Source organism: Myiozetetes cayanensis, unplaced genomic scaffold, assembly GCF_022539395.1.
Source record: "Myiozetetes cayanensis isolate MyiCay16 unplaced genomic scaffold, myiCay2020 scf17, whole genome shotgun sequence".
NCBI classification, from domain to species: Eukaryota; Metazoa; Chordata; class Aves; order Passeriformes; family Tyrannidae; genus Myiozetetes; species Myiozetetes cayanensis.
This window is the reverse complement of record NW_026087378.1, coordinates 7895048-7919795: the sequence shown is the minus strand read 5'-3', so window position 1 is coordinate 7919795 and position 24748 is coordinate 7895048. Positions and strand designations below refer to the sequence as shown.

Sequence of the window (24748 nt, the reverse complement as noted above, 5' to 3'; positions counted from 1 at the left end):
GCAATGTTAGCAGCACAACATCCCATCCTCATGAGCAAATGCTGTACACCATGAAGGTGTTGCTTGCAATCACAGCCACGTACAAGCAGCAGCAGCAGCAGGGGCTCTCTTGGAAGACAAAATACGGTGAAAAGAAACTTTGATTTCATCTTTGCTCCATCTCAAACTCGTGACTTCCAAAAAGCAGTCATGTTCAGTAGAGAAATCCTGTGACCATACTTTGCTCTCACCATCAGCATTTCCTTGCACATCCTCCAACCTCCCAGGTGTTGTTAAACATCAGGCCATTGTGATGGAAGGTGGATCTTGGCAGCCCTGCCAAGTCAGCCACAAGCTCATGGGAGGGAGAAGCTGCTCCTGACCCTTCTGCTGATTCTTCCCAAGCGTCTCAGAGTGGAGATGCCACTTTTGCCTCTCCGGGACCAAACATCACAGAGATGCTGGGGAGGGTGAGCCACCAGGAAGGAAAACGAGATGTCCAGGAGGAAATCTTGCCCACCACCACCTTGGGTGTCAGACCCCATCATCCCATCCAGCTCTGGGCACAGCAGCTCTCTGCCTGCTGCCGCTGCAGCCCTGTGTGAACACACTGCCCTGCAAGGAAACACTGCTCGGTCTCAGGGATGCCTGCAGGTGATGATGTGAAATGTGAATAAGGAAAGCAGTTTGTGCAGAAGAGTAATGATCCCTTTGGGATATTCCCAGTTTATACGCAATTACATCAAGCAGCTAAAAAGAACAAGTGCTCGGCAGAGAAGGGAGGCAGATAATCCACAGCTCCCAGAAGCAGTAAACGATGTAAAGCAGAGTTGACATTTGAGGATGCATATGATCCTCCAGTTTATGTACGTCAGGACATCTGCTACTACAACCTCATACAGCTAAAACTACCTCTGTCTTCACCTACGGCTGCTGCTGAGCGTAGCGTAGAGTAACTCACTGGGCTGAGCCTCACGCAGGGGATTCCGCTCCTTCATGCCAATTTATAGCCAATTCAGGATTTCAGCAACTATTATTTATCACCAGGGCTCCCTGCTAACCGTTACCACACTGGTGAGAAGTTACTCAAAATGAGTTTCCAAATTAGCAGCTCCGCATTCATTTCTTTTATGTTCGTTTCAGTTTATGAGGAATGTCAGCAAATCACAGGATCCCACTCAGGGTAAATTACCTGGGGATTTTATGCATGATCGTTCTGCTGAGCTGCAAGGGCAGCGCGGCAGCGAGCTCGTCACGCTGCTCACAGCGCCTAAGGCACCAGGGAGAAGGAGTCCAACTGCTTCCAAAGGGTGATCAGGATGGAAAGATGCTTAAAACACATCTTGCAGTGGATGAACCTTCCCCGTGCAGATTAGAGCATGCCCAGGCCATGCACCCATCTCGCAGATCGTGCAACATGGTTTCCCTCTCCCCAAAATTTATCATTACTGAATGAGAGAGGAAACAAGACCCTGCTCTCTTTCTGCCTGATTTTATTCTCTGAGACAAGAGTTTTTCTCCCAGCAGAAAGCAAGATGGGGTTTGTTTTGTTTAGAAGCAAAGAAATAGCAAGTCTTGACTCCGTGGATTTCTGGCAGCAGTTATGCCTTGGAAAAACAGTTGTGTTGGCAGCAAAGTGAAAGCCTCCTGTCTGCTGGAGCAGCCTTTGGCCTCTGTAGATGTTTCTCCTGATCCCAGACAGATGGAGCACATCTCCTACCCTGCTTCACTTCAGCAATTTCTGCTCCAGAATCCCTGTGCCAAGTCAGACCAGCCCCAGCAACAGGGCAAGGGTCAAAGGCACCATTTCCCATGAGGAGAGATGGGAAGAAGAGTTTATGCCCCTGGAGGTAGAGTCGAAGATGTCAAGGAATATCACTCCTCCTTGCAGAGGTGGAGCAACAGGAGGTCAGGGGTGAGGGGGGTGATGCTGAGGACCATCTTCTCCATCACATTAGAGTGGCACCAGTAACAGGTTTCTTGTAGTGCAGCTTGGCAGCGCTGGTCCCAACAGCCTGAGGGTATTTTTAAGCTGGGCTTTCAAGGACAAGGGCTGCCTGGTGAGGTGAGAAACAATGTAGAGACACAAGGCAGAAGGACCAGAACTAGAAGTTTGCTCCAGGTGACATAAGCCGAAATGAAATTGTCCCTGACCATGCCCAAAGCTGTAGAAGGGCCATAGGATGTGGGAGGGAAGAAGCAGCACTTTGCTTTTCTTGGAAAGTCTTGTGGCTGGGATCCAGTTTATCTCATGCAGATCCCTCCATTGCAGTGAGGATGGGTTTAGCTTTCAACACAGGACTCTCGAGTGTCAGGAATGACACCACAGCCCTGATCCTTCCCAGGGCACCAGGGTCAGGAAGGACACTAATGAACTGGACTTCCCAAAACCATGATGGTGTTTGGACAAGAGCTTTGGTCTTTCTGTTTTCTTTCTTTTTTTTTTTTCTTTTTTTTTTTTTTTTTTTTTTTTTTTAAGGCATGCCGCAAAAATAAAAACAGTTCTGTCCAGCTGCCTTCAGCCTTACGTTACCATTCCTTCCCTAATGATTCTTCTGGGACCCACAAGCCCCTAATCCTGCACAATTCTCATGCTCTCTTTCTGCCCTGAAAGATGGCCACAGCTGCTTTTCACATTAAATTCCCCAGCCTGGAAATGAGGCAGCACAAGGAAGGGAAGGTGATGTTTCTTTGCAATTCCTCCTTCAATGTCAAATCAGAGCAAGTCTTTTGGAGGGACTGGAGTAGAATGGCTGCCAAGATGCCTCTCTGAGCATCACTCAGTACATGGTTGTGCCCCAGAAAAAGAAGAGCTCTTGAGAAAAATAAACCACTGGGACCCTTTCTCACCTTAATCCTTGGGAGCAAGGACTTTCCTTCCTTGTGGACCTCTTCCACCACCGTGCTGCTACTGGACCCCTTGGCCCCAGCCCAGTGCTGTGCTGCTGGCTGCCCTCCTGATGGACTCTGCCATGTACCAGCCCTAACTATAAAATCAGCTAGGTGGTGTCTCTGGGGACTTGTACACAGGGATGGCTTGAAGTTTCCTTTAGTGGTTTTGCACCTTTGATCTCTGGAATGTGTATTTCAAGCCCAGAAAGGGCTTTTGTGCTGGCCAAGGAAATAACTACATGAAAGAACTGAGAGAGCTGATAAGGGATGGGGTAAAAGGATCGTGCTGCGAAGGAAAAAGGCAGCCTAGCCCTATGTCTTGAGATGCCCAAGACATAAAGTGAGAACTGGCAAAGGTCAGGCTGAATTGGCTCTTGCAGAGGATGACAAGAAAAATAACAAGAGAAGGTTTAGCCATATAGATCAGAGAGAAAGAGGGAACGAAGAAATGGAGCTGCTGCACAGAGAGGATGGGGATTAGATTAAAGTTAGTCCAAGTGTGATCCAAAACTAATGCATCCTCTGTCTAACCTCATGTCAGTGTGCAGATGGCATGAGAATAACAGGAATGAGGAGATGGACATGGAAATGTCACATCCTTCCAGATCAAGTCAGAGGTCAGCAAGCTCATGGGCACAGCTGGTTCCTATCTCCCATCCTCACACTGAAACCTGCTCATGGAAACATTCACCAAGCATGGGGAAAGAAGAACAGAAAACACAACACCTTGACCAAAGAGAGGGAAAAATGCCACCCTGCCAACTACAGACCATTGAGGTGTCCCATGCCACATGCCAGGCATAGAGCAAAGTCCAAGGGAAGGGGGTTTTCCACTCCCCCAAGGGTGCCAGGCAGCCTGATAATATATTGCAGATAAGATATAGCCTCCATTAGTTGAAGGAATGGAGATCTAATCTACCTCACCTGCAGCACAGTGTTTGCTGGAGCACCTCGGCACTCTGTCCCCAGTAGTGGACTCTGTCCCCAATAGCATGGGGGGACAGGAACTGGTCCATGGGCTTTGTGGCAGCTCAGCACCAGCACTAAGCTCCTGGGCTGGCAGGTCTACAGCAGGGGCAATTCTGTGGGAATACCCCAGCTTCATGACTTGTTCTGATCCCAACCGAAAACACTGGAGGAACATCTCATTCCCTTCAGCTCCTGCCTGCCTGTGGCATGCACGTGAGGACTAATTTTCCTTCCCACAACTGAAGCACTCGACTTGCCATCCGATTTCTAGACATTTCTGAGAAAATGCACAGCTCTGCTAAGCAGAAAGTCGAGACTGCGACGTGCCTAATCAGCTATGCTAATCTAATGCTGCCGCGCAGAGCCGGCACACGCAGCTCCCATCGCGCACAGGCTCCTGCTGCAGAGCCCAGCAGCACTGATCTGTTTATTTGCAGTGATTTACCTTCGAATTTCTCACCCTCTTTCCAAGAAGCTGGCACCCTCAAACACGAATTGTCCTCCCTGCATCCCCCAGTGCCTCTCCAGGCTCTGGAGACAGACGGGAGGCAGGCTGAGTCCGGGGGCTCAGCTTGCAGAGGGCCGCAGGGGAGTACTGGAACAACCACAGCTCTAACTCAATTTCTACCCATTTTCTCTTCTGCCTTCACTTCATTATAGATTATTATTTTTTAAACTGAAGCAAACAGAGTCGATTCTGCTTCCAACTGAATTGCCCACAGGCTGGCTCCTCTCCTCCATCCAGCTGATACAATCCTTACAGCAAGCTCCTTCTGAACGGATGGGCAGTCTTCAGGGAGAATACCTTGTCTGGGAAGAGTCCTTCATCTTTTATGGAAAGCAGCATTTAATTTCCAGTTGTTACGGGCTGTTTCATGCAGCTTTTCAACTAGATAAGAAATGGCATCTGTGCACAAACTTAAAAGAGAGTAATTCTCAGCTTGAATTGGGACAAAAAGTTAGGAACTCAATGTATTTTGCAAACAAGGTGTCCAGAGCAATGATAGCAAGGGTCATTTCACATTAGCAGCCTTTTCTACAGCCCTATCTACTTGTTATGCTGCAGATGAGCACTTATTTTTAAATAAGTTGTTTCAAAGCAGAAAACAAACCATTCTCCTTTGAAAAGTGTCAATGGGAGACTTCACAAAGATTTCTAAATATAGATACTTCAAAAGAACAAGTGCAATAAGGAGGCTGGTCAAAACGCATCCTTCTTGGTGCTGACTGGCAGCCTTGAAGAATTCATGTTTTCTAATGGAAAGATGCTAAATGGAAAATCTTCCCTGGGCAGGTCCCTGTGCTACAGCAGCCCCGGATCATCTGCAGAGCTGCTTGTCCTGGCACAGAGGGCTGTGCTGATCCTACCCCAGCACAGAGCTGGAAGTTGCTGGGTGCAGGATGACAACCTGACAGCCTTTCCCAGGCCCATCATGGCTCTCTTCCACTTCCTTTACTACCTGCCTTGGAGTTTGGGGTCCTGCTGTGGGGCACACAAAGCTCAGGACAAGGGAAGTGAAGGTGTTTCTCTGGGAAGTAGGACTTGGCTCAACCACCAGGCCAGGACCCCTTGAAATTACCCCATAGCTTGCCCCATACCTTGTGTCACCTAAACTCAGTGGGTCTTCCCACCTCCTGCAAGGCTGCAAAGGTCACTTTGGGCTACATCAAACGCCATCCCTTGCCTCCCTTCAGACATCCCATGCTGCAGCAGTGGGAGCCCTGAAGGCAGGGAATCTGCCCCTGGGCACAAATCAGCAGTGGAGACAATCCTGCCTTTCCTCAGTAAGGCCAGCTGAATCCAACTAAAATACTTCTGAACATATTTGTAATGATTTGAGCAGTTTTGGAGCACGCCCTGCACACTCCAGCCGGGTTTTTGGGGGGAGTATGCTCCTCTGAGAGAGCTGTTTCCTATTTTTGTCAGCACATTGAACACAGCCTCTAAATTAAAATCTTCTATTTCCAGACTATTTTGATCAACTCTGCTTCCTTCAGCTTAAAAGATACAATAAGAATAGACGAGCTCTTACAAATTAAAAGCCTCTCTTGCTTAAGAAATTGTCTCTTTGCAATAATTAATTGTCTGGAGAGAGATTCCAGCCCTACGTTTTTGGCCTCATTCCAGGCTGTGTAAGGGGTGGAAAAAAAAAAAGTATATTTGGGAATTTGTTGCCTCACCACGCTGGCTCTCACACTTCCAGTACAAGGCAGGATGTGTCTGACCAGTCCAGAGGTGAGCCCATCCCAGGCACAGCAGTGTCTGCTCTCCTCCATCAGCACAGCTGTCACCGAGCGTCCATCACAAGTCTCAGCTTGTGGTTTGCAGGGGGAAGGTTCCATCCCATATGACATGCAGTTGCAAAACGATTTCACCGGGGATCACCATCCCACAGATGCAGCCCCAGGTTTGACAAAGTTACCTGCAGTGGGACAGGAGACAGAAGTCACAGAGGAACAGCACATTGCTGGTGCTGTGCATCCACACCAGTGCCCAGCTCGCCACCTCATGCTGGGAGCAGCTCAGCACTGTGTTGGCTTCATGATCTCTCTGCAGCCTCACTCCTTTCAGGGGCTCCCCGTGCCCTGTCTGCTCGTGCTGGCAGGTCAGGCAGGGGCACAGCAGGGTCCCAGTGTGGGGGCCAGGCAGGGTGGGAGCTGGGCAATGCCTGAGTCCAGGTCCATGCCCAGAGCTCCATGCTCCTTGCCAGCCTCACGTGCTCCTTGCCAGCCCCACAGCAGTCCCACTGCAGGGGAGCGTTTTGCTAATCCTTTCATTCCTGCCCCATGCCCAGCAGGACAGGTTCCTGCCAGCTTTGCAGAGAAAAGCTGTGGAAGCACCTGAGGCTCAAGCAGAGAATCCTTCCCTTTGAAACAGCAGCAGGGCAGGAGGCACCTTCCAGCCCTGGGGGCTCCTAAATCACCCAAAGCAGGCACATACATACACGGACCAGGCTTCACTGGCCCCAAGCTGAAACCAGACAGCTCATTCCCGCAAAAACTGTCTGACATTCCTCTCAGAGGGCCCAGGAATGCTGGGAGGGGTCTGAGCAAGGCTGAAGCCTGCTGAGCATTCCATTCTCCCACCCTGGTCCTGGACCACGGCTCAGCCTCCTCCAAACACAGAGAGGGCAATAGCTCTACACAGCCCTAAATTAGACTTCTGCCACAAGATATCACCCAGGCCATGACCTCAGCAGTGTTTGGAGGAGGATTAAATATTTATCTGGAAAACAAGGATGTGCACAATTGCATTCAGCGGGATTAGCGATAAAGCCCATAAAGACCCACTCTTTGGAACTGTAGCCACTTGCTCCCTTCCCAGGGATGCCTTGTGTACACCATAGGAGTGCCAGGACTCCCATTCCCCTCCCAGCTTTGTGGTTTGGGGGGAATGACTGCCAGTGCTTTTACTCTTTACAGTGACTCAGAGAGATGAAAACCCTTGTGCTGGTGTCACACAAACTGCTCCATCCCTATCACAGTTTAATCTATGAACAGCTTTATTTGAGTGAGCAGAGGACCCTCCTTGACCCTGGACACATTTGAAAACACGAGCCTTCAGTTCCCCAAAGGAGTTCCATACTAATGTGGAGCCAGCAACACCCTCCAGGTAGTTGTTAGAGCCTGGAGAGCTTTGTATAACACAAACAGACCGATAAATCTGGAAATAAACCTCTAACATCCCCTCTCTGCACTAAGAGAAACTTAAGAAATATGTCACAGACTGTGTCTGTAGTCTGACACTATATCACAGCAGATGGGATCCTGCTAAGCATCCTTGGGATCAGCACTGCTGATCCACCAAGAGGGTAGGAAAGGCCCGAGCATCCTCTTCTTTTCCATTACATCAGTTCCAGTACAGGAAAGGTGCCTTTGGACAGAGATGTTCCTGGAAAAGCCAGAACTTAGGGCATGCCAAAAATATATACGCAAGCAGGATGTTGCTCTGGAGCTCAGCCACAGCCCGGCAAGGGTCTTCCACCACTCTGGGGAGCTGCCTTGTCTGCAGACAGGAGCAGTTCCTTGCACAGCCCCAGATTCATTGCAGATGTTTTACACATGCTTTCCCTGTAATATTTATTTCCCATGAGTATGCTCTGGCTTACACAGTCCCCGGCAGGGAATATCAGAGATTTCTGTCATAATTTATCATTTTGCCCAGGAGAGGATTTCACTGGAAATTATTTGCTTATAAAAGAAAAAAGCATATTAATACATCTTTTATTTTCACTATGTATATAATCCACTGGAAATTAAATTGTTCGGGTGATTTGAGTCAGCCACTGACCTCTCCCTCTAGCCAGGAAGTTCAGTAGCCTCTGGTGGGGTCAGTACCTTTCCATGGCTTTTTACTTTTGATTTTTTCAGAGGAATCAACTCAGCACAAGTTTATTTTCCTAATCCATGATCTTCTGCCAGAGTTCACATGAATGTCTCTAAAACCCAATACGACACCTCACCAACTTCTCTCAACCTGCACCGCCCAAGGAGCTGCTCTGCACCCAGTTTTGTTTTCTGCATATTTTCAATTCCTCTTCCCCCTTCTTCTTTGGCTTTTCCAAACCCAGCTCTGGCTGGGGAGAGCAGCACAGAGCTGCACCATGGAGCCCTTCTCAGAGTTGAGCTGCCATATGCGATCTCCCAGGTTGGCTGCCACCTTCCAGGCATATCTTCACCATCTGAGGCTTTTCAGGAGCTCTCTTCTTTGCCAAACGTCACATTCCTGGAGTCCCAAACTCTCCCTGGTTTCTCTTGCACTTTCCCATCTCTCAGCGTTGCTGTAAAGTTTGATAACAGCTGCTTACACACATACACACACAGAGGATGTCAGAGACCTCTCCTTGCCATTTCCTGACTCATTACTCACTCCACAGCTCACTCAGGGAATGTCCCAGTTTATGAGTGGCTCTGGTTGCTGCCTGCCCCATGCAGCCAAGCCTGGCAGAGGTGTCTGCTCTGCCTGGGCACATGTGGCAGGTCAGACATCAGGTCTGATGAGTATCAAGTGCCTCCTTCATTCTCAGAGCTTGCCAACAACAATGTTTTCCAGCCACAGGCCCTGCAGGTATCACATCTGCCACTTCCCAGGGTGCAGATGCACAGTGCACAGCAGTCCATGCCAGCAGGAAGGTCCCTGCAAAGCTCCTTTCAGCTCTAGGTCCTGCCACTTCCCAGTGCCAGTGCAGCAGAGTCTGCACACAGTGTCCGTCTGCAGAGCTGGGACAGAGGGATCCAGCCTGGGACAGGCACAGCAGCCTGGCCCCAGCTCCAGCCACCAGCCCAGTCTCTGGCTGCTGGGTAGGGTGGGTTGGGGTGCAGGTCCCAGTGGATGGGGAAGGCAGAGTAGTGGGGATGGTACAACCATTCCTGTCTGCTGGCTGTTCGTGGGGGCTGATGAACCAGGTGAGAGTTTAACCCTCAGATCTCCCCAGAGGCCTTGGGAATATGGAGAATGCTGAACTCAGAGCCTGCCCCATGGGCATCAGGGACCTTTTATTGGGAGAGTTTAGGGCAAGGGGCCTGGAGAGGGAATCCTGCCCCAATAACCAGAGCACTTTGTCCTTAAATGGCGCTTACGATCCTGAGACTTCCAGATGAAAGATCCCTTGTAGACCAGACCCAAGCAAGGGCCCCTGGAATAAATCAACACCCCAGTGACTTTAGCTGACGCAGACATTCCTGAGCAGATTTGAATCTTGTTTTCGAGGAGGGATCCCTCTGCGTCCGCAGGCTGCACACACCAGCCACTTGAGAAGCATCTGGCAGCCGGTCCCCAGCTCAGCTACCCAGACACATCACGGCTGCTGATCAGTGGGAAAACTCTCTGGTTCTAGCAGATCATAAGCTTATTAAAGATAGATTTGTGCTTAGGTCTGCAGAGATAAACAGATCAAAGGCATTTTGGTCTGTGCGCCAGTGCCACCGGTATCCCTGTCTGGAAGAGGCCGAGGCCAGGACATGCTCTCCATTCCCAGTGCAGGGCACTGGGGGAGCTCAGCCCAGGTCAGGGAACAGCAGGATCTGTCTGCTTCCAGCCTGGGAAGCCCAGGTGCCACAGCCAGGCTGTAATAAGTCCTTCCTTGGCTCTTTGTGCAGGGAACTCAGAAATGGCTGCTGGGGCTTGAAGCACCTCACTCAGAACATTGCTGCCTCCACTGCTCTCAGGTGGAGCCAGGGGGTGGCCAAGCTTCGCTGGAGTTCTGCTGGCAGCCCGGGACCTGCTCAGCTCAAGAGGGAGAGCTAAAAGGGGAAACAGGTCCTCACACAGCTGGCCCAGCAGCTGATATTTGCATAGTGCTTTGAAGCCCGCAGATGAAAGATTTGAGAGACACGAAAGGCTGTCACTGCCTGTTTGTCATTTGGTGTGGTTCCTCCCTGCCATCACACGCAAAGGAGACAATTTTCAGGATAGGTGAGTGCGGCCTTGAGGAAAAGATGCCCAGCCTGGAGCATCCCTGACACCGAACCAGAGCAGGTCAAACCCCTCTCCAGCATGGTGCAGAACCCCCAGGATGTCAGCGTGGACTTTCCGTGATGCTTCCAGTTGCATAAGGAGTAAATGTGCACCCCAGCCTTGACTGGGCTCCAGTTTCTTCCACCCACTTTACAACTACCCCACCTTTTTCCTTATCTCTCCCCAGTGCTACACAAGAGTCACCATCTTCCCTGAGCCATCTCTGACACTCAGCTCCAGGTTCAGTTGTGTTTGCTCTCAGGGGGTTCACATGGATTGCTAAGCTAAAAACTGGGAGTGAGTGATGGCATCAGAGCTCCCAGCAGCAGGCAAGCGTGTGCCTGCAGAAGAGAGCCAGGAGGGAGGAAGGCTTTATACATGGCAAGCCACCAGCAAAAAGGGCCCTGAAACCTCAATGTTAGTGAGGAAGGTGATGGGAGCACTCAAGGGAAGCAGCAGTGGGGGGCAGCAGGCATCCCACCCTGCTCTCTGTGCCAGGCACGGCTCGGCGGAGTCCTGAACACCACGTGCTTGGAGTTCATCTCACTTTCAGCATTTCAAATTTGCCGGATGATAACCTCGGTGTCTGAGTTCGCGGCTCTGATCCCACCCACTTGAGGTCTGACTCATGTTGCAGTCACCGCTGCCTGGATATTGGTACGAGAGGAGGGAGGGAGGGAGGGAGGAGAAGAGAGGGACGGAGCAGCCGCCGCCTCTCGCAGCACACGCTTCTGCCTTCACAACTGAGGCGCTCACACCGGGGAAAAGTTAGAGGCGGCGCAGGCACTGAGGACTCCCATCCACTCAGGGGCTGTGGGAAAGCAGCACCTTTCCCAGGTAAAGCTTTTGTCTTACTTTTTGCTTAGTTGATACACTGGTAAATTACTTTCTAGATAAGATCTCAAAGAGGTTGGGTGGGTCACTGCTGCGTCTGGGGTGTGCTAAGCCCATTGACCCTGCAATGGGCCACCTGGGTCATCAGACCCTTGTGCCATCGGCTCCCTGGGGTGGCTAGAGCAGAGGACAGTTTGGGGACTTTTTTTGGCTATTAATGGTGGGGACAGCTGAAGCTGAGAACATCAGGGCCAGAGCAAGAATGAGGGTGGAGTGTGCCCAGGGCACAGAGGCAGAGCCCTGCCCTGCCTGAATATCTCTGGTGTGCAGCATCTCTGCCCAAGCAGCTTCCCCACAAGGTTTCTTAACTGAGGCACTGAGCTGTCTGAGCCCTTTCTCCGAGCACTCCAGCCCTTCCATCCAGCCCTCCACACCCTTCCAGCTGCTGGGCATCTGCTGCTGCCCCATCCCGGGGCACAGTCGGCTCTGTGAGGCAGGGTACCCCCAAGCTGGGCTGTAGCTCTGGCACAGGAAGGATGGGTAATCCCCAAGGGTATGCACTGCTCGCTGTGCCCTGCCCGGAATAGGCTTCATCAGGAGGCTGAACCGTGGGACCTCTGATGGGAAATTGGGCCACTCCAAGAGCACCCACGAGCCCTGAAGCTTTGTTTTCAGTTTCACCTTTCTCTGCAGAACTAACTTTCAAAATGCTGGCTGCTCTGCTGTGCTGGGTTCCCCATATCTCTTTGTTTCCTGCTTTCAGGGGTCCTAACTGCCTTATCCATGGAGTCCTTTTCCTCCTGGGGAAGCATGATAGAGGGCTGGTGGCAGTGATGGGAATTGTGATGGTGGCAGTGATGTCCTGCCTCCTCCAGCCCCTCTGCTCATGTCAGACTCAATAGTTGCTGCTTTGTATCAGGGATCAGGCTGGGATGGGGAAGAGAAAGCACCAGGCTCTGAAGGAGACCAAAGAGCAGGGACAAAAGTGTCTGGGGATGCAGCCACACAGGACACCAGTATCCCCTCACAACCCCAGAGGTGCAGTGAGGTTCCAAAGGGGCTTTGCCAAAATGAGACTGAAACTCCCTTTGTGCACCTGTAAGATCCAGGGTGAGCTGTGTCTACCCACCCAAATGAGGGAATGAAGCACCTTGGATGAGTGAGCAGCACACTTGATAGCCCTGCCCTAAGAAGCAGAAGGGAGATGAGGGATTTCAAGGAAGAGGTGGAAACAAGGGAGCTGAAATTCCAGCGATGGAGCTCACTGAGCTCAGGGGCAGAGGTGTGCTGGGGGATGCTATGATCCACTGTATGGGAGGAGCACAGCCCTTCCAGGAAGGCTTCTCATAAACTGGAAACTACCCCAAAACCTCACCAAAACCCTTCACAGACAGCAGGGCAAACTAGTTTCTGCACCACTCACATTTGTGCTCTCTCGCATCGCCTTCAAGTCCTGGTTCTGGCACATTTCTCTTGTCCCATATGGGGCAGGCTCTTGGCTCTGACAGGGGTCAGGAAGCCCATTCTCATGGTCCCTGCAACTGCCAGCCCTGCCTGCTCCCCACCATGGAACCTCAAACATCCTCTCTCAGACCAGAAGAAACCCCCACACTCCTGCCCGTCTCACAGCCCTGGCTGAAGTACCTCTCACAGCATGCCCAGATGTTTAACTTCAGGAAACACTTGAATATAATTTTAGAAAAAGCTATGATGCTCTGCTGCAAGCTCTGCGGGGCCAGGGAATTCGCTCTGCTGCTAAGTGACTTCTGCCTGCACTTTTCTCAGAAAGAAGCTAATGCAGGAGGGAGAATAACATTTCAGGTCTGCCTGAGAGCGTCCCCAGGATGGGGCTAAAATGTTTCATGTGGAGCTTCTCCTGAGCCCGCAACCACTTCTGTCGGTGCCCTTTCCGGTAGTGGGAAGCACTTCCCAAAGACAGGCTGCCACATCCAGGCACTGAGTGCTCCTCTCTGCCCATGTATCCGCTCACGGTGCCGATGTACACAGGCTTTTAACAGATTTTAAAGCAAACCTGTTTTGCCAGAAGTAGAAGCACAGGAAGGGAGAGCAGCCAATGCAATCCCTACACTGCTGGAGCAGGCGCTGCATCCCATTACTCTTACTGCAAAAGTGCACAAAATGCTGGAATTAACGATGTTGAAGGAAAGGATGCTGAAAGATCGGGGGGGGGGGCAGAGAGTGTGGAATGAAAGGGTAAAATGCAACAGAAATTTTTAATGAATGAATCACAGCCCCCTCCCCAGAGGAGATAAATGCCATTTTAAACACAATGGATCAAATGTAACATGGACTGCAACAGAGCAGAAAATATCTGCTCAGGCAAGAGAAGGCAGAAATTAGTATGAGAATTGTAAAGAGGATAATGGGAAGATGATAGGACATTACTATGGAAGGATCATTAATGCACCAAAGAAGGCTATTAACAGAGTTCCTTAAAGATCAGCCTAGAGGTAAATTTTATTTAATGATTTTCATTAGTGGTCTTGGCTCAGAAAATGAGGGTTTCTCTAAGAAAATGTACTGGTGAGAAACTTGGGAAAAGTTTTGCACTCAACAAGGCACTAAGTACTACAGGAGAAGAACCAGAGCATTAACAGAAACACGCTGGGCTAGCACAAATTCATATGCTTAGGGCCTAACAACAAAAATTGCTACTCTAAGCAGCTGAAAACACCATAGGAAAAGTATCTGGCTTTTAGGGAACCGCGGGATGACTGCAACAAAACAAATGCAACTTGACAAGTCTTCACAGCAGAGATAGTGTCCATCAGAGCACCAGCACCACTGGAAAAGGCACTAGAAGGATGACCCAGAAGCAATGCCCTGCTCTGGTCCCTTTAATGTCAGGAGGGTGATTTTGAACTCTGAACAGGTCCAGGCTGTGATAATGAGGATAATCAGGTAAACGTAAAAGCTGCCTGGTGAGACAGGGCTGGAAGGGTATCATTTATTCAGGCTGTTGCTGGAAAGACTGCCATGGGAAACAGCTGTTCCACTCGTTCATCAAGGAGGAAATCAACTCACTCTGCCAGAACACAAGAGCAGGGGACACAGGTATTAAAGGTGACTGTGAGCGACCTGGGCAGAAAGCCAGGGGCAGATTTGGAGTGCCAGAGAGCCGAGGCTCTAGGAGAGAGCCCTGAGCTGGATGCATCATTCTAGGGACTGTGTCCTGATGGCAGTGGGCTGACAGCCCTCACCTGTACCAGCCCTCCAGCCTGCTTTTCCTGCAAAGCCATGTCCAGAGGCCATGTTCACTTGTGGGAATGTTGCCGTGAGATAATTTAGCTGAGGGATACAGGGAAGTCTCCTGCACCTCTGCCACAGTTAGAGTGGCAATATCACACATCTGACCTTACAGGCAGCAGGTTCTGCCCTGTCCTATGGAGGAACATTCCAAGGAAATTCCAGGGTTTGCAGGCAGTCAAGTCCTGCAGCCCACACTGAGCTGCCAAAATCCCAGCTCTACCTGAGCGCTCCTCTGCAGAGATGGGGATGCCTAAGCCCTCTTCCCGGTGGCCATTCCTTGCTCTGAGCTAATTTGAAAAAGCAATAAGAAGCAAAACTCCTTCTGGCCAGGTGTGCTGTGCAGGGATGAACTGGGGGCCACCCTGACAACACAGCAGGTGCTGAATGTGTCGATGTGCCCAGAGCTGGGGCTTACCAGCAGAGCCCAAGCCAAGGCCCAGCAGAGACCACAGAAGCTGCAAAAGCTGGTGACAGGAGCAGGTTGTTGGTGTGTGGTAAAGCAGCCGCGTAGGAGGCTGCAATCCACCCACTGCATTTTCTAAGTGTGCTACTCCCCCTATAATTTAATCTGCCATTTCCACATGTTGGGAGTGATGAAAAAAAAAATCCATCCCTTTCACTTGGAAATACCCTTCTGTGAGAACAACCTGTTCTCCTCGTTGCCGTCAGTGGGCAGGCAGCGCTCAGCTTGTTCCACGCTCCTTTTGTGCGTGAACAAAGAGCTTTCCATGGCAAGAGCCTGCGCTGCGGCGGGAGGAGAGGAACCGCTCCACACACTGCCACCGTGCTGGAAGGCATCACATCCCTCTCCCAGCAGCCTTAATCCCAGCACCCAAATTCAGAGGACCTCCTGTCTGGCAGTGAGTTTGCTCTGCTCAGCAAAAGGCTTCCCAGAGGCTGGGTCGTTCCCTGTCGTTCACTTTCCGTGCCTTTAGAGGCAGCAGGGCTGTGGGTATCGCCTACAAACTCAGTGGTCCAGTCCCCATCTCTCTCCCCTATGGTTCCTGGCAATCAGTGGTTATTTACTCATGCAGTCTCCCTGGTATACTGCCTCCCTTGGCCCTCATGCCTTTAACCTTGAATCAAAGACATAAATCATCTGAAGAGTATTTCAACCTGCTCCACAGCATTATCTTGTTCTTGCAGGGTGAGTTTAACTTTAAAATCTCACCTCTGCCCTCTGACAAGGCCGGACCTTTTCATTTTCTGGAGTTTCTTCTGTTTGTTCCATCTCCACAGGCTATTGCACCCTGCAGAGAATCAGTTCTATTTTCCTGCACAAGCCTGGGCACCAGCAGGGAGGGTTTCACTGCCCTCTATGGGGTGCAGAGAGCCTGGAGAGCTGGATCATGCATCACCCCTGTGAACCAGCACAGCTCTCCCCCACCATCACCTCATAGGAGAAGCTTATGGTGGGAGACCAAGCTGTGCCACAGGTGGCTCCGTGAGGATCCCCTTTGGGTACATTCCCAACATCAGTGTTGCTTCCAGTCACACTGGAACTGAGGCCCCTTTGAATCTAGTAGCAATATGGTTCTGTAGACCACCGTAATCACCAACTCAGAGCTCTTTTGGAAGTTAGAGGGGTTTCCTGTGTTGTTTCTGCCCTTGAAAAATGAGGCCTTTTGTTATTTATATCCATACAGAAAATAGCCATAAAAAGTAATCCCTACAAGGGATGTTTTGATTGTTCCCCAGGGCCCAGAGCAGAGTGAGGATTTCCTATCCAGGCTGCTGGAGCTACTGTGGTTGGTGATGGCAGGGACCAACCCAAAGCATGGGCTGCTGCAAAGCACAGATACAAGGGCAAAGTTTAATGAGACTGACAACCACAGCCAATCTTCAGAAACTATGTAGTTGGAACTAATTTTGCTAGATTGCATAAGCACTTCTTTCTCAGGAAAATTCTTTCCTCATATCCTCCTAGTCTTCGCTTTTATTGTAAGCCTGCAGGAACTTGATACTTCTAAAATTCATGCCCTTCTCTCAGCATACCTACATTACATGGGTCCAGCTAGCAGGTACATGTGTGTCTGGCTGCCAAAGGACTTTCCAATTTGGGTTTAAGTGGGCTGGAGCAGCTAGGGAGGTGTAGACACTGATTTTGGAAGGGCTTGAGGGGCAGCTCAAAGGACCTTTGCCCACTTCAGCTCTGACTTGGTGCTTTCAAAGAATCACAGAATGGTTTGGTTTGGAAGCAACCTTGCAAAGCATCTCATTCCACCCCCCTGCCATGGGCAGGGACACCTTCCACTAGACCAGGTTACTCAGATCCTCCTCCAGCCTGGTCCTGAACACTTCCAGGGATGGGGCAGCCACAACTTCTCTGGGCAACTTGTGCCAGTGTCTCACCAGACACTTTGTTTGCAGGTTGTCCTTGGGAGGTGGCAAAACTCTTGTCCCTGCTGGAGCACTGCTGACCACTGTCACCAACCAAACATGCACAGAGCATGAGAGCCCACAAGACATGAACCCATGGTTGCTCAGAGGAAAGGAGAAGGCAGGAGAAGAAAAGGAGCAGTTGAGAGCCACCAGCAGCTGACACAGGTTATCAGCCCCAGCACTGAGCTCCCACACGGGGCCAATGGATACAAGTGAGTTGCAGGGCCATGTCTTTCCCCAGGCCATGTTATTTCCAGCACACAAGGCTGAGCATGCAAAGTAACTCTGCAATGTTCTCCAAGGTCCCTGTAGACCAAGGGTCACTTTGGGAAGGTCTCTAGACCTGCCTGATAGAGGCTTACTCCAAGTAACTTCAGAGCTGGTGAGAGCAGGACTGCTCCATCCATGCAGCTGCACCATGGATCCATGTTACAACCATACAAGCTCTCAAGAAAGGATGGACTTTCCCCTGCAGCTGCTGGTTGGGTCCTGCCTCGTCATCCTCATTGTGATCACTCTCTGTGGTAACATCATAGTCTGCCTGGCCGTCACCCTTGACCGCCGGCTCCGCAGCTTGACAAACTGCATCATCGTCTCCTTGGCCATCACTGACCTGCTGCTGGCTCTCCTGGTGCTGCCCTTCTCTGCCTTCTATGAGCTCTCCAAAGTGTGGCCCTTTGGCAGCACTTTGTGCAACATCTACAGCAGCCTGGATGTCATGCTGTGCACGGCTTCCATCCTCAACCTCTTCCTGATCAGCCTGGACCGCTACATCGCTGTCACCACCCCACTCCGCTACAGCCAGCTGGTCACTGCTCCCCGCGTGGCTGTGGGTTTGGTTGTTATTTGGACTGTTTCACTGATGGTCTCCTTCCTACCCATCCACCTGGGCTGGAACACCAATGGGACAGCCGTCCAAAACACGGTCCCCATCTGCAACAAGGAGTGCACGCTGGAGGTGAACCCTGTGTACGGGTTAGTGGACGCCTTGCTCACCTTCTACATCCCTTTGGTCATCATGTGCATCACCTACTACCGGATACTCAAGATAGCGAGGGAGCAAGCCAAGAGGATAAACCACACATGGTGCAACACCCCCACGTCACACATGGTGAAAGAGCACAAAGCCACTGTGACGCTGGCAGTGGTGTTGGGAGCGTTCATCGTGTGCTGGTTCCCCTATTTCACCGTGTTCACATACCGGGGCGTGTGGGGGGACAGCAGGGTGAAAGGCACACCCATGTCCATTGTCCTCTGGCTGGGCTATGCCAACTCAGCCCTGAACCCCATCCTCTACGGGACACTCAACAGGGATTTCCGAGTGGCATATCAGCACTTGCTGCGCTGCTGGAGGACAGGGGGTCCCAGGAGCTCCCGCCTGCCTCCCCTCCAGAAGGCCCAATCCAGGGGCAGGCAGGAAGGTAAAACCCTGAAACTGGAGATGAGGAATGAGAAGGGGATCCTGCTGACTGATGGAGCCTGCAAGAGGTAAGAGCCTTCCTACACATGGGGCTTTGATGGTAGGTCTGTCCCCAGAAAGGAAGGCAGAGGTGGGGACCCCACACTGTCCATAAACTTCTAAGCAACAAGGTGATGCCCCATCAGGAGATCCTTGCCCAGGCAACTCCTGCTCTTTGCAGCCAAGTAGAAACTCATCACCATGCGCAGGGACCCAGCTTGTGTCCCTCCAGTCTGGTAGCTTCCCACATGACTGGCCTCCCCTGCAATTGCCACTGTTCACAGGGAGCACAAAACATTTCCTGGCTTTGCTGGGTAATGGGAACAGTTTTGCATCTGTACAGAATGGGGTGCAGCCATTAGCTGAGGCTGCTCCCAAAAAACCAGCCAGGTCCCAGTAGCAAACAGCCAGCAAAGTCCAGGCACACAGAAGAGCTGCAGGGGCCCAGGAAAGGTGACCATCCATCACAGAGGGAAAAACAGGAATTAGTCCTGGGGCACAGAGTCACAGCAGATGCAGCCAAGCAGAGTCCCTGCAGGAGCCAAGGTCTGGGTCCCCAGCTCCCTGGAGAGCAGCTCGGCTGTTTCCCATTCCAGCCAAGCCACGCACCGCCAGCATTTTGGCCATCAGTTTGCATCAGGAGTGAATTCAGCCAACAGCAAGTTCCATTCCCATCTCTGGAAAAGGAGCAAGAGTAGCCAAAATTAGGTTGGCAAATGTTTTTAGAAATACTAATAATGCCCATGTAAAGTTAGAGCCAAAAATTCCCTCAGCGTCATCCCGAGCATGTCATGAGGGTCAGCCCCACTGAGGGGTGTGGGTGCAGTGAGGAAGCAGGAGGGGTGCAAGTCTCTGTGCCAGGCTGTGGCACCAGTCCTCGCCCTGGGCACCCACACCCCTGCAAGGCTGTGCCACCCCCACACCCCCTCACTCCAAGGTGCTCACTCAGCCAAGCACAAGAACAGAGACGCTTGCTGTCAAACTGCTGCTCCTGAGACTAATCTAACCTCTAAGCAGTGCCTGATAAGCAGCCCAGAAACTTTCCATCCATAGATAAGGAGTCCTTTGATTCGCTGTTCCCAGCGTGCCAGCAAAGAAGCCGCACTCGTGCTGTCTCCTGCAGCACGTGCCCTTGATCCTGCCCCAGAAACACGGTCTTAAGCCACCAAAATGAGAACACAGGGAGGTGAACCAAAGTTCAGAGCCATCCAAAAGGCTCAGCCAGCATCGTGCATCCCCTGGGGTTCCAACGTGACTTCACCCAAGGGACAGGAGCAGCAGAGGAGATACAGAGGGGTGGATGAATGTGAAGAAATGCAAGAATGCAGCTCCTAGGGCTGCCTTTTCAGTTTCCAAGGAATTAATGAAGAGTCCAAAGGTATAGCATTTGGTAGATGTAGTTATAGGCTGTATATAAAAACATATGGAAAACACGGGTCTGACACAGTGGAGATGTTTCTGCAAACACAGAGAGACAAAGAGAGCTGTCCTGTTTACTCACACAAAAGTGCAGCCCCTGGGCAAACCAGGAGCTCACCACTGGGGCTCTGCAGCTGAACCGGGAGAGCTGGCGATGGGAAACAGGCTGCCGAGACATCCCTACTCAGCCAAGAGAGAGAAGTTAAACGTCAATGACTTCTCAAAATGCTGCCTACCACAAGGGGAGGATAATGAGATGGAGGGAGATAAAAGGGGAAGAAAAATGGGCTTCTGTTCCCCAGACAGAGGTCAAGGTCACTGACTTGCTGGCTTTCCCCCTTCTAGCTTTTCCGGGTAGAAAAGATTCTTTCCCTGATTTCCCAGAGGGAAGACTTAAGCAAGGGGATGTTTCTTGACCTTTCTAAATCCAGAGAGCTCCCTCCCATCCTACACAGCACCACCGCTGTGGTTTCCGCTCACAATCAGATAGGAGTTGCTCAAGCACCAAATGATCAGTTATTGCTTTTACTTTCTCTCCTTCTCTTCTTAGCCCTCTCACCTGCGCAGCAATGACTCACCAGTGATCACAGGTGACCCCTTCTAACCCTTTTTTCCATAGTCACATATATAAACATCTGCTGTTGGCAGATGATCTGGTTCAAATAATACCACACAAGACAGGTGGGCACAAGATTTACCTGTTCACCCCAAGACTGGCAGCCAGTTTCACCCCAAGCACAAACCTAGCTGGTTCCTCTCCCTCTTCTCCTCTGTGTAGTCTTTCCCAGTCATGTTAATATAAAAAGACCAACATGAATCATTCTACAAGCTCATAACTCCCCAGATAAGAAGGCCCAGAGCTCAGAAGAGCTCTGCTCAGAGTAGCTCCATGGGGTCATTCAAGGGAAAGCACAACCAGTAGAATTTTGAACCGTTGCCCTTAATAACAATGTTCTTTTCAGTTATGAAGCATAGAGAAAGGACCAACAAACAAGAGTGGGAATACTAAAGAATTGCAGCGAGTCTCAGGGGTGTCAAGAGCAGGGCAGGGAATCAAAAGCCACAGGAGCCTTTAAAGGACTGGAGGCATTTCCATGGCTGAGGACCAGCGAGGGTGGAGAGGGCAGGGCCAAGCAGAGATGCAAGGGAACACAGCTGCCTCTGTCTCCCCACTGGGCACCAGGGGAAAGCATTTCATTTCACACAAAACTAGTAAAAAAATCACTGATGGACCTCAGGGAGCTGCTTCAGTGCAGTGGGACAGGGCTCTGAAGAGATCTGGTGCTCAGCATGCTCATGGCTGGAGGCTGTGAGACCAGTCCCTGCAGTTCAGAGAGATTAAAATCCTGAGAGGAGTGTTCAGCACTATCAGGGATATATTGGGCAGAAAACACATCAGCTGTGCTCAGGGCATCTTGAGGCAGGACCATGGCCACAGTATATGGGCAGAGGAGAAGCCAGTTTCCATAGGAAAGAGTCACTGTCCCAGTCAGTGTCCCTGCCATAGCTGCTGGCTTCAGGGGACAGACACCAGGCAGGCACTCCTTGGTGCTTCACAGACCAAAACCACTCACAGATTGGTCTCTTCCTTTCCTGTTTATTTCTGTCTTCATGTACAATTTAACCCTTTTCAGCACCAGAGCTCTCCCATGAGTCAGCCAGCCTGCTGCCCTAGGACCCACATCTCCCAGCCTTCAACTCCTGGCTGCCCTCTTCCAAAATCCTGTGTGTGAGGTGAAAAGGACAACACAGCTTTCCTCAGTGAGAAACTCAACGGCAGAGGCAAAGGCTGCGGGGTGAGTACAGGGCTGGGGTCGTGGGGTGCAAGCGAGGGACAGGCAGCTCTCCCTGCTGTGGCAACCCCTGCATTTTCCCTGGTCCAGCCATCCCATCCTGATGGTACCTCATGCAGAGGGCAATACCATCAGAGGTGCATTCCCACTCCTTCATCCAGCACCGTTTGCTCTCCAAACCCAGCCCAAGCCCAGGGGACGTGCACAGAGCTGGATATCCCTCGGCTGCCCCGGAGGTTTGGGCTTAGAGAACCACCCTGCAGTGCTCTGGAAGATGCTGCATCCTGCCTGTCCCTCACACACTGCAGAGGCAGCTGCATTCAGACCATACATTTCCAGCACACTTCATTTTCATGCAAGCCTACATCCACATAAATTGCCAGCAGCTTTGGCGGAGATGCTGGCAGGGCTCCCGAGGTGAAGAGCTGATGCTGCACCAGGCATTGCTGCTCTCTCCCAGTGGTGCTGGGCTGGAGGCCACAGTTGCCATGCAAGGGGATACCTCCCAGCTCCAGAGAGCCACTTTGTGCAGGGCTTCTCAGGAAGAACCAGGCAAGGTCACCCTGACCTCCATATGCTCTCCCTCGAAAGCTGCATGCTGATAACCTGGGCTCTCTGTATTGACTGTGCCTTATGGGGAAATACAGTCACCTACATGCTGCAAGCTGGGTACACTTTGTCCCTGCTGCACACTGAGCACTTTTAACCTTAGCCAAGGTCACAGCAATGGCAGGAGCTGGTGCTATCTGTCCACACATGCAGCTGGGAGGGAGTTGGAGCACAGGGCCCTCTTGCCCTGGGGCACTTCTTAGAGGTACTGTGAATCACCCTGGAAATGCCATTGCCTATCAGCAGAAGGAGAACCAAAGGCTTGGAGGCTGCAGATGCTGCTCTCTGGGGTGGCATCACTGCTGCCCTGCAGGAAGGAGCAGAGTGAACCTCTGAGCCTGGAAACCACAAAGCACACGGTAAAGCTCCCCAGGGTGGGCACAGCACTCACCCCCTGGCAGCAGACACAAGGCAGTCAGCAGGGGCAGAGAGGACACCAATTCCTGCTCTTCTGCTTCGTGCTTTCCCTCACTGTGACATGCATGTAGCTTCATGTTCTGAAACACATGTAGCTTCCATAATGTAAAGGCAAAATACCAGCCACCCTTTGAGAGACTGCTGATCTAATCAGCAGAATGAAGCAAAGGTCTGAGGACGAGGTTTGCAGGAGATTTGAGGTCCTGGTGTAACCACAGATTTCCTCTCTGCATGGGAGTGGGTGTAGGAAATGTCATCTCATGCTGGACACCCACCCAAAGAGTCCCTGAACCACATGTAGTCGCAGAGAGAGGGGCCATGGGAGAAGGAGCGCCCAGGAACAGAGCACTGCCAACCCCAGGATACCAGCTTTTATCAAGCTATGTGAAGAGGCAACAACCCACTGCTGCTGGCCGGCCCAGGGGACAGGAGGAACAGACAGAGAAAGCCACAAAGCAAAACGATATTACTCAGAGGGGTGTCAGATGACGGGCCTTGAGGTGATGCAAGTCTGCTCTGCTCTGCCCAAATGTCAGCACTCGGCATTTAGTCGTGCTCTGCCGAGAGCATCCTCCCAGCATCACATCACAGTCCCTCCCAGGCACAGTGGGTGCTTAATGCAGCATCCCTTATACTGGGGAGCAGGAAAGGGGGGAGGAAAAGGAACCATCTGCATCCTGCAAAGCCACTGATCACTCTTTCTCTTCCCCTGCAGGATCCCTACTCTGGCACGTGGCATTTGCTCCATCCCCAGAACTGCTGGAGAGGCCTCTGCCCACCCAGGTTTCTTCCCAGGAGGGTGGTGTATTTGAAGAGCCCTTGGAGAAGCTGCAGAAGAGCCTCTCCCCTGCTCTTTCAGAGCAGTGACACTTCCAGCATCAAGTCCCACATCAGCAGGCAGAGGTGCCTGAGGAGCTGAGTTGGGAGCCAGTGTGTGCCCCTGGCAGGGCTGGGATAGGGATGCCCTCCCCAGGCCCACAGCAGTGAGCAGATCAGGCTGGAAGGGTGCTGGGTGGGGAGCAAAAGGGGCTGCATTTGAGGTCTTGGTGCAAGACAGACCAGCGTAGGATGGAGAAGGGCGACACAGGTATTACCTTCCCTGGTACTCTGTCCAAGGGATGTATCTACCCCTCAGAGAGGACAGGGGTCCTGGTAGGTGAAGGGTGATGTGGCTCAGCACGGCAGATGAGTTGGATGTCACAAGTGCTGGATGTCCATGCTCAGGACATCCCAGTCCCTCAGCATCAGTGCTGGAGCAAAACTGCCTCCCATGCTGGGGAGGTTTGGGCATCCCTGGTGCTTTCCCTGATTCACAGCCCCTGTCCTAGCCCCACTGCAAGGGGGAGAGGGGCCCTGGAGCCTGCTGGGCCATGGGGAGACACTAATCAGTCGGGGTTTGCCCCAGCCTTTGCCCTCCCCAGCAGCTCAACACTAGGACTGCCAAAAGAGGATGTGTCTGCTCTGAGCCTGTGTAGAAATCATCAGTAATATAAAAATCTGCTTAAGACAGAAGGAAAATGAGATGCTTGATTTTTGGGGGCATGCTTTGTCCTGAGAAGTGTCTCCCTCTCCCCCAGTACCTGCTGTCCCATCCCTCTGCTGGGACACAGTCTGGACACACACAGCACAAGTCCCCAGGATACAAGTTGCAGCTGCCCTGAGCAAGGCTGTCACCTCCTAGAGTGTATCTTGGCCTGTGGGATCAGCCAGATGATCCCTCCCTGGTTTCTGATGGGAGAAGTGGGCAACAGGCAGCATGGACCAGGTAGGACGGGAACACCCATGGATTCCCACACTGCTGTGCTGTAGAGCAAGAGTTTTCCTCCTGGAATACACCTGACCCCCATTACCCTGCAAACAGCGTGCTTACCCTGCACCCCACAGCATCCCTGATTTGCAGGATCCTCCAGGAAGGCAGCTGAGCCCCCAGGCCAGCTGGTTCCATGTGCGCTGGGGCTCTGCCCAACAGAGGGCACGGGCGAGAGCAGAACTCGGTCCTGGTGCTCCTCTGGCTGCCCCAGGACACCCCTGCCCCGAGATCCGGGGTCCTCCCGGAGAGAGGGGTGCCTAGAGGGGGCTCCCAGCATGGGGCCAGACTGGGATGGCAACACCCATGCAGTGAGTGTCCGGGTCTGGGGAGCAGGGGACACCCCGGGGGGCAACAGGGGACACCCCGCAGCCCCCCAGGTGCGGACCCAGAGCGGCAGCAGCGCAGGCTCGGAGCTCTCCCCGCTTGCTGTGAGCACAGACCTGTCCACGGGCATCGCC

The 24748-nt window shown here is 51.9% G+C and overlaps 1 protein-coding gene across 1 annotated transcript; it reads left to right on the top strand.

Moving 5' to 3' along the window:
• Window positions 1-10989: 10989 nt before the first annotated feature.
• On the top strand, window positions 10990-23940 carry HRH2 (histamine receptor H2). The gene is made up of 4 exons (XM_050311976.1): window positions 10990-11134; window positions 16772-18271; window positions 21296-21457; window positions 23196-23940. The coding sequence occupies exons 2-3, from the start codon at window positions 17202-17204 to the stop codon at window positions 21312-21314; spliced, it is 1089 nt and encodes a 362-aa protein (XP_050167933.1). The 5' UTR covers window positions 10990-11134; window positions 16772-17201; the 3' UTR covers window positions 21315-21457; window positions 23196-23940.
• Window positions 23941-24748: the final 808 nt, after the last annotated feature.

Excerpts from the sequence above, each read along its gene's own strand:
- HRH2 (XM_050311976.1), top strand. The coding sequence starts at position 17,202 with ATGGATCCATGTTACAACCATACAAGCTCTCAAGAAAGGATGGACTTT.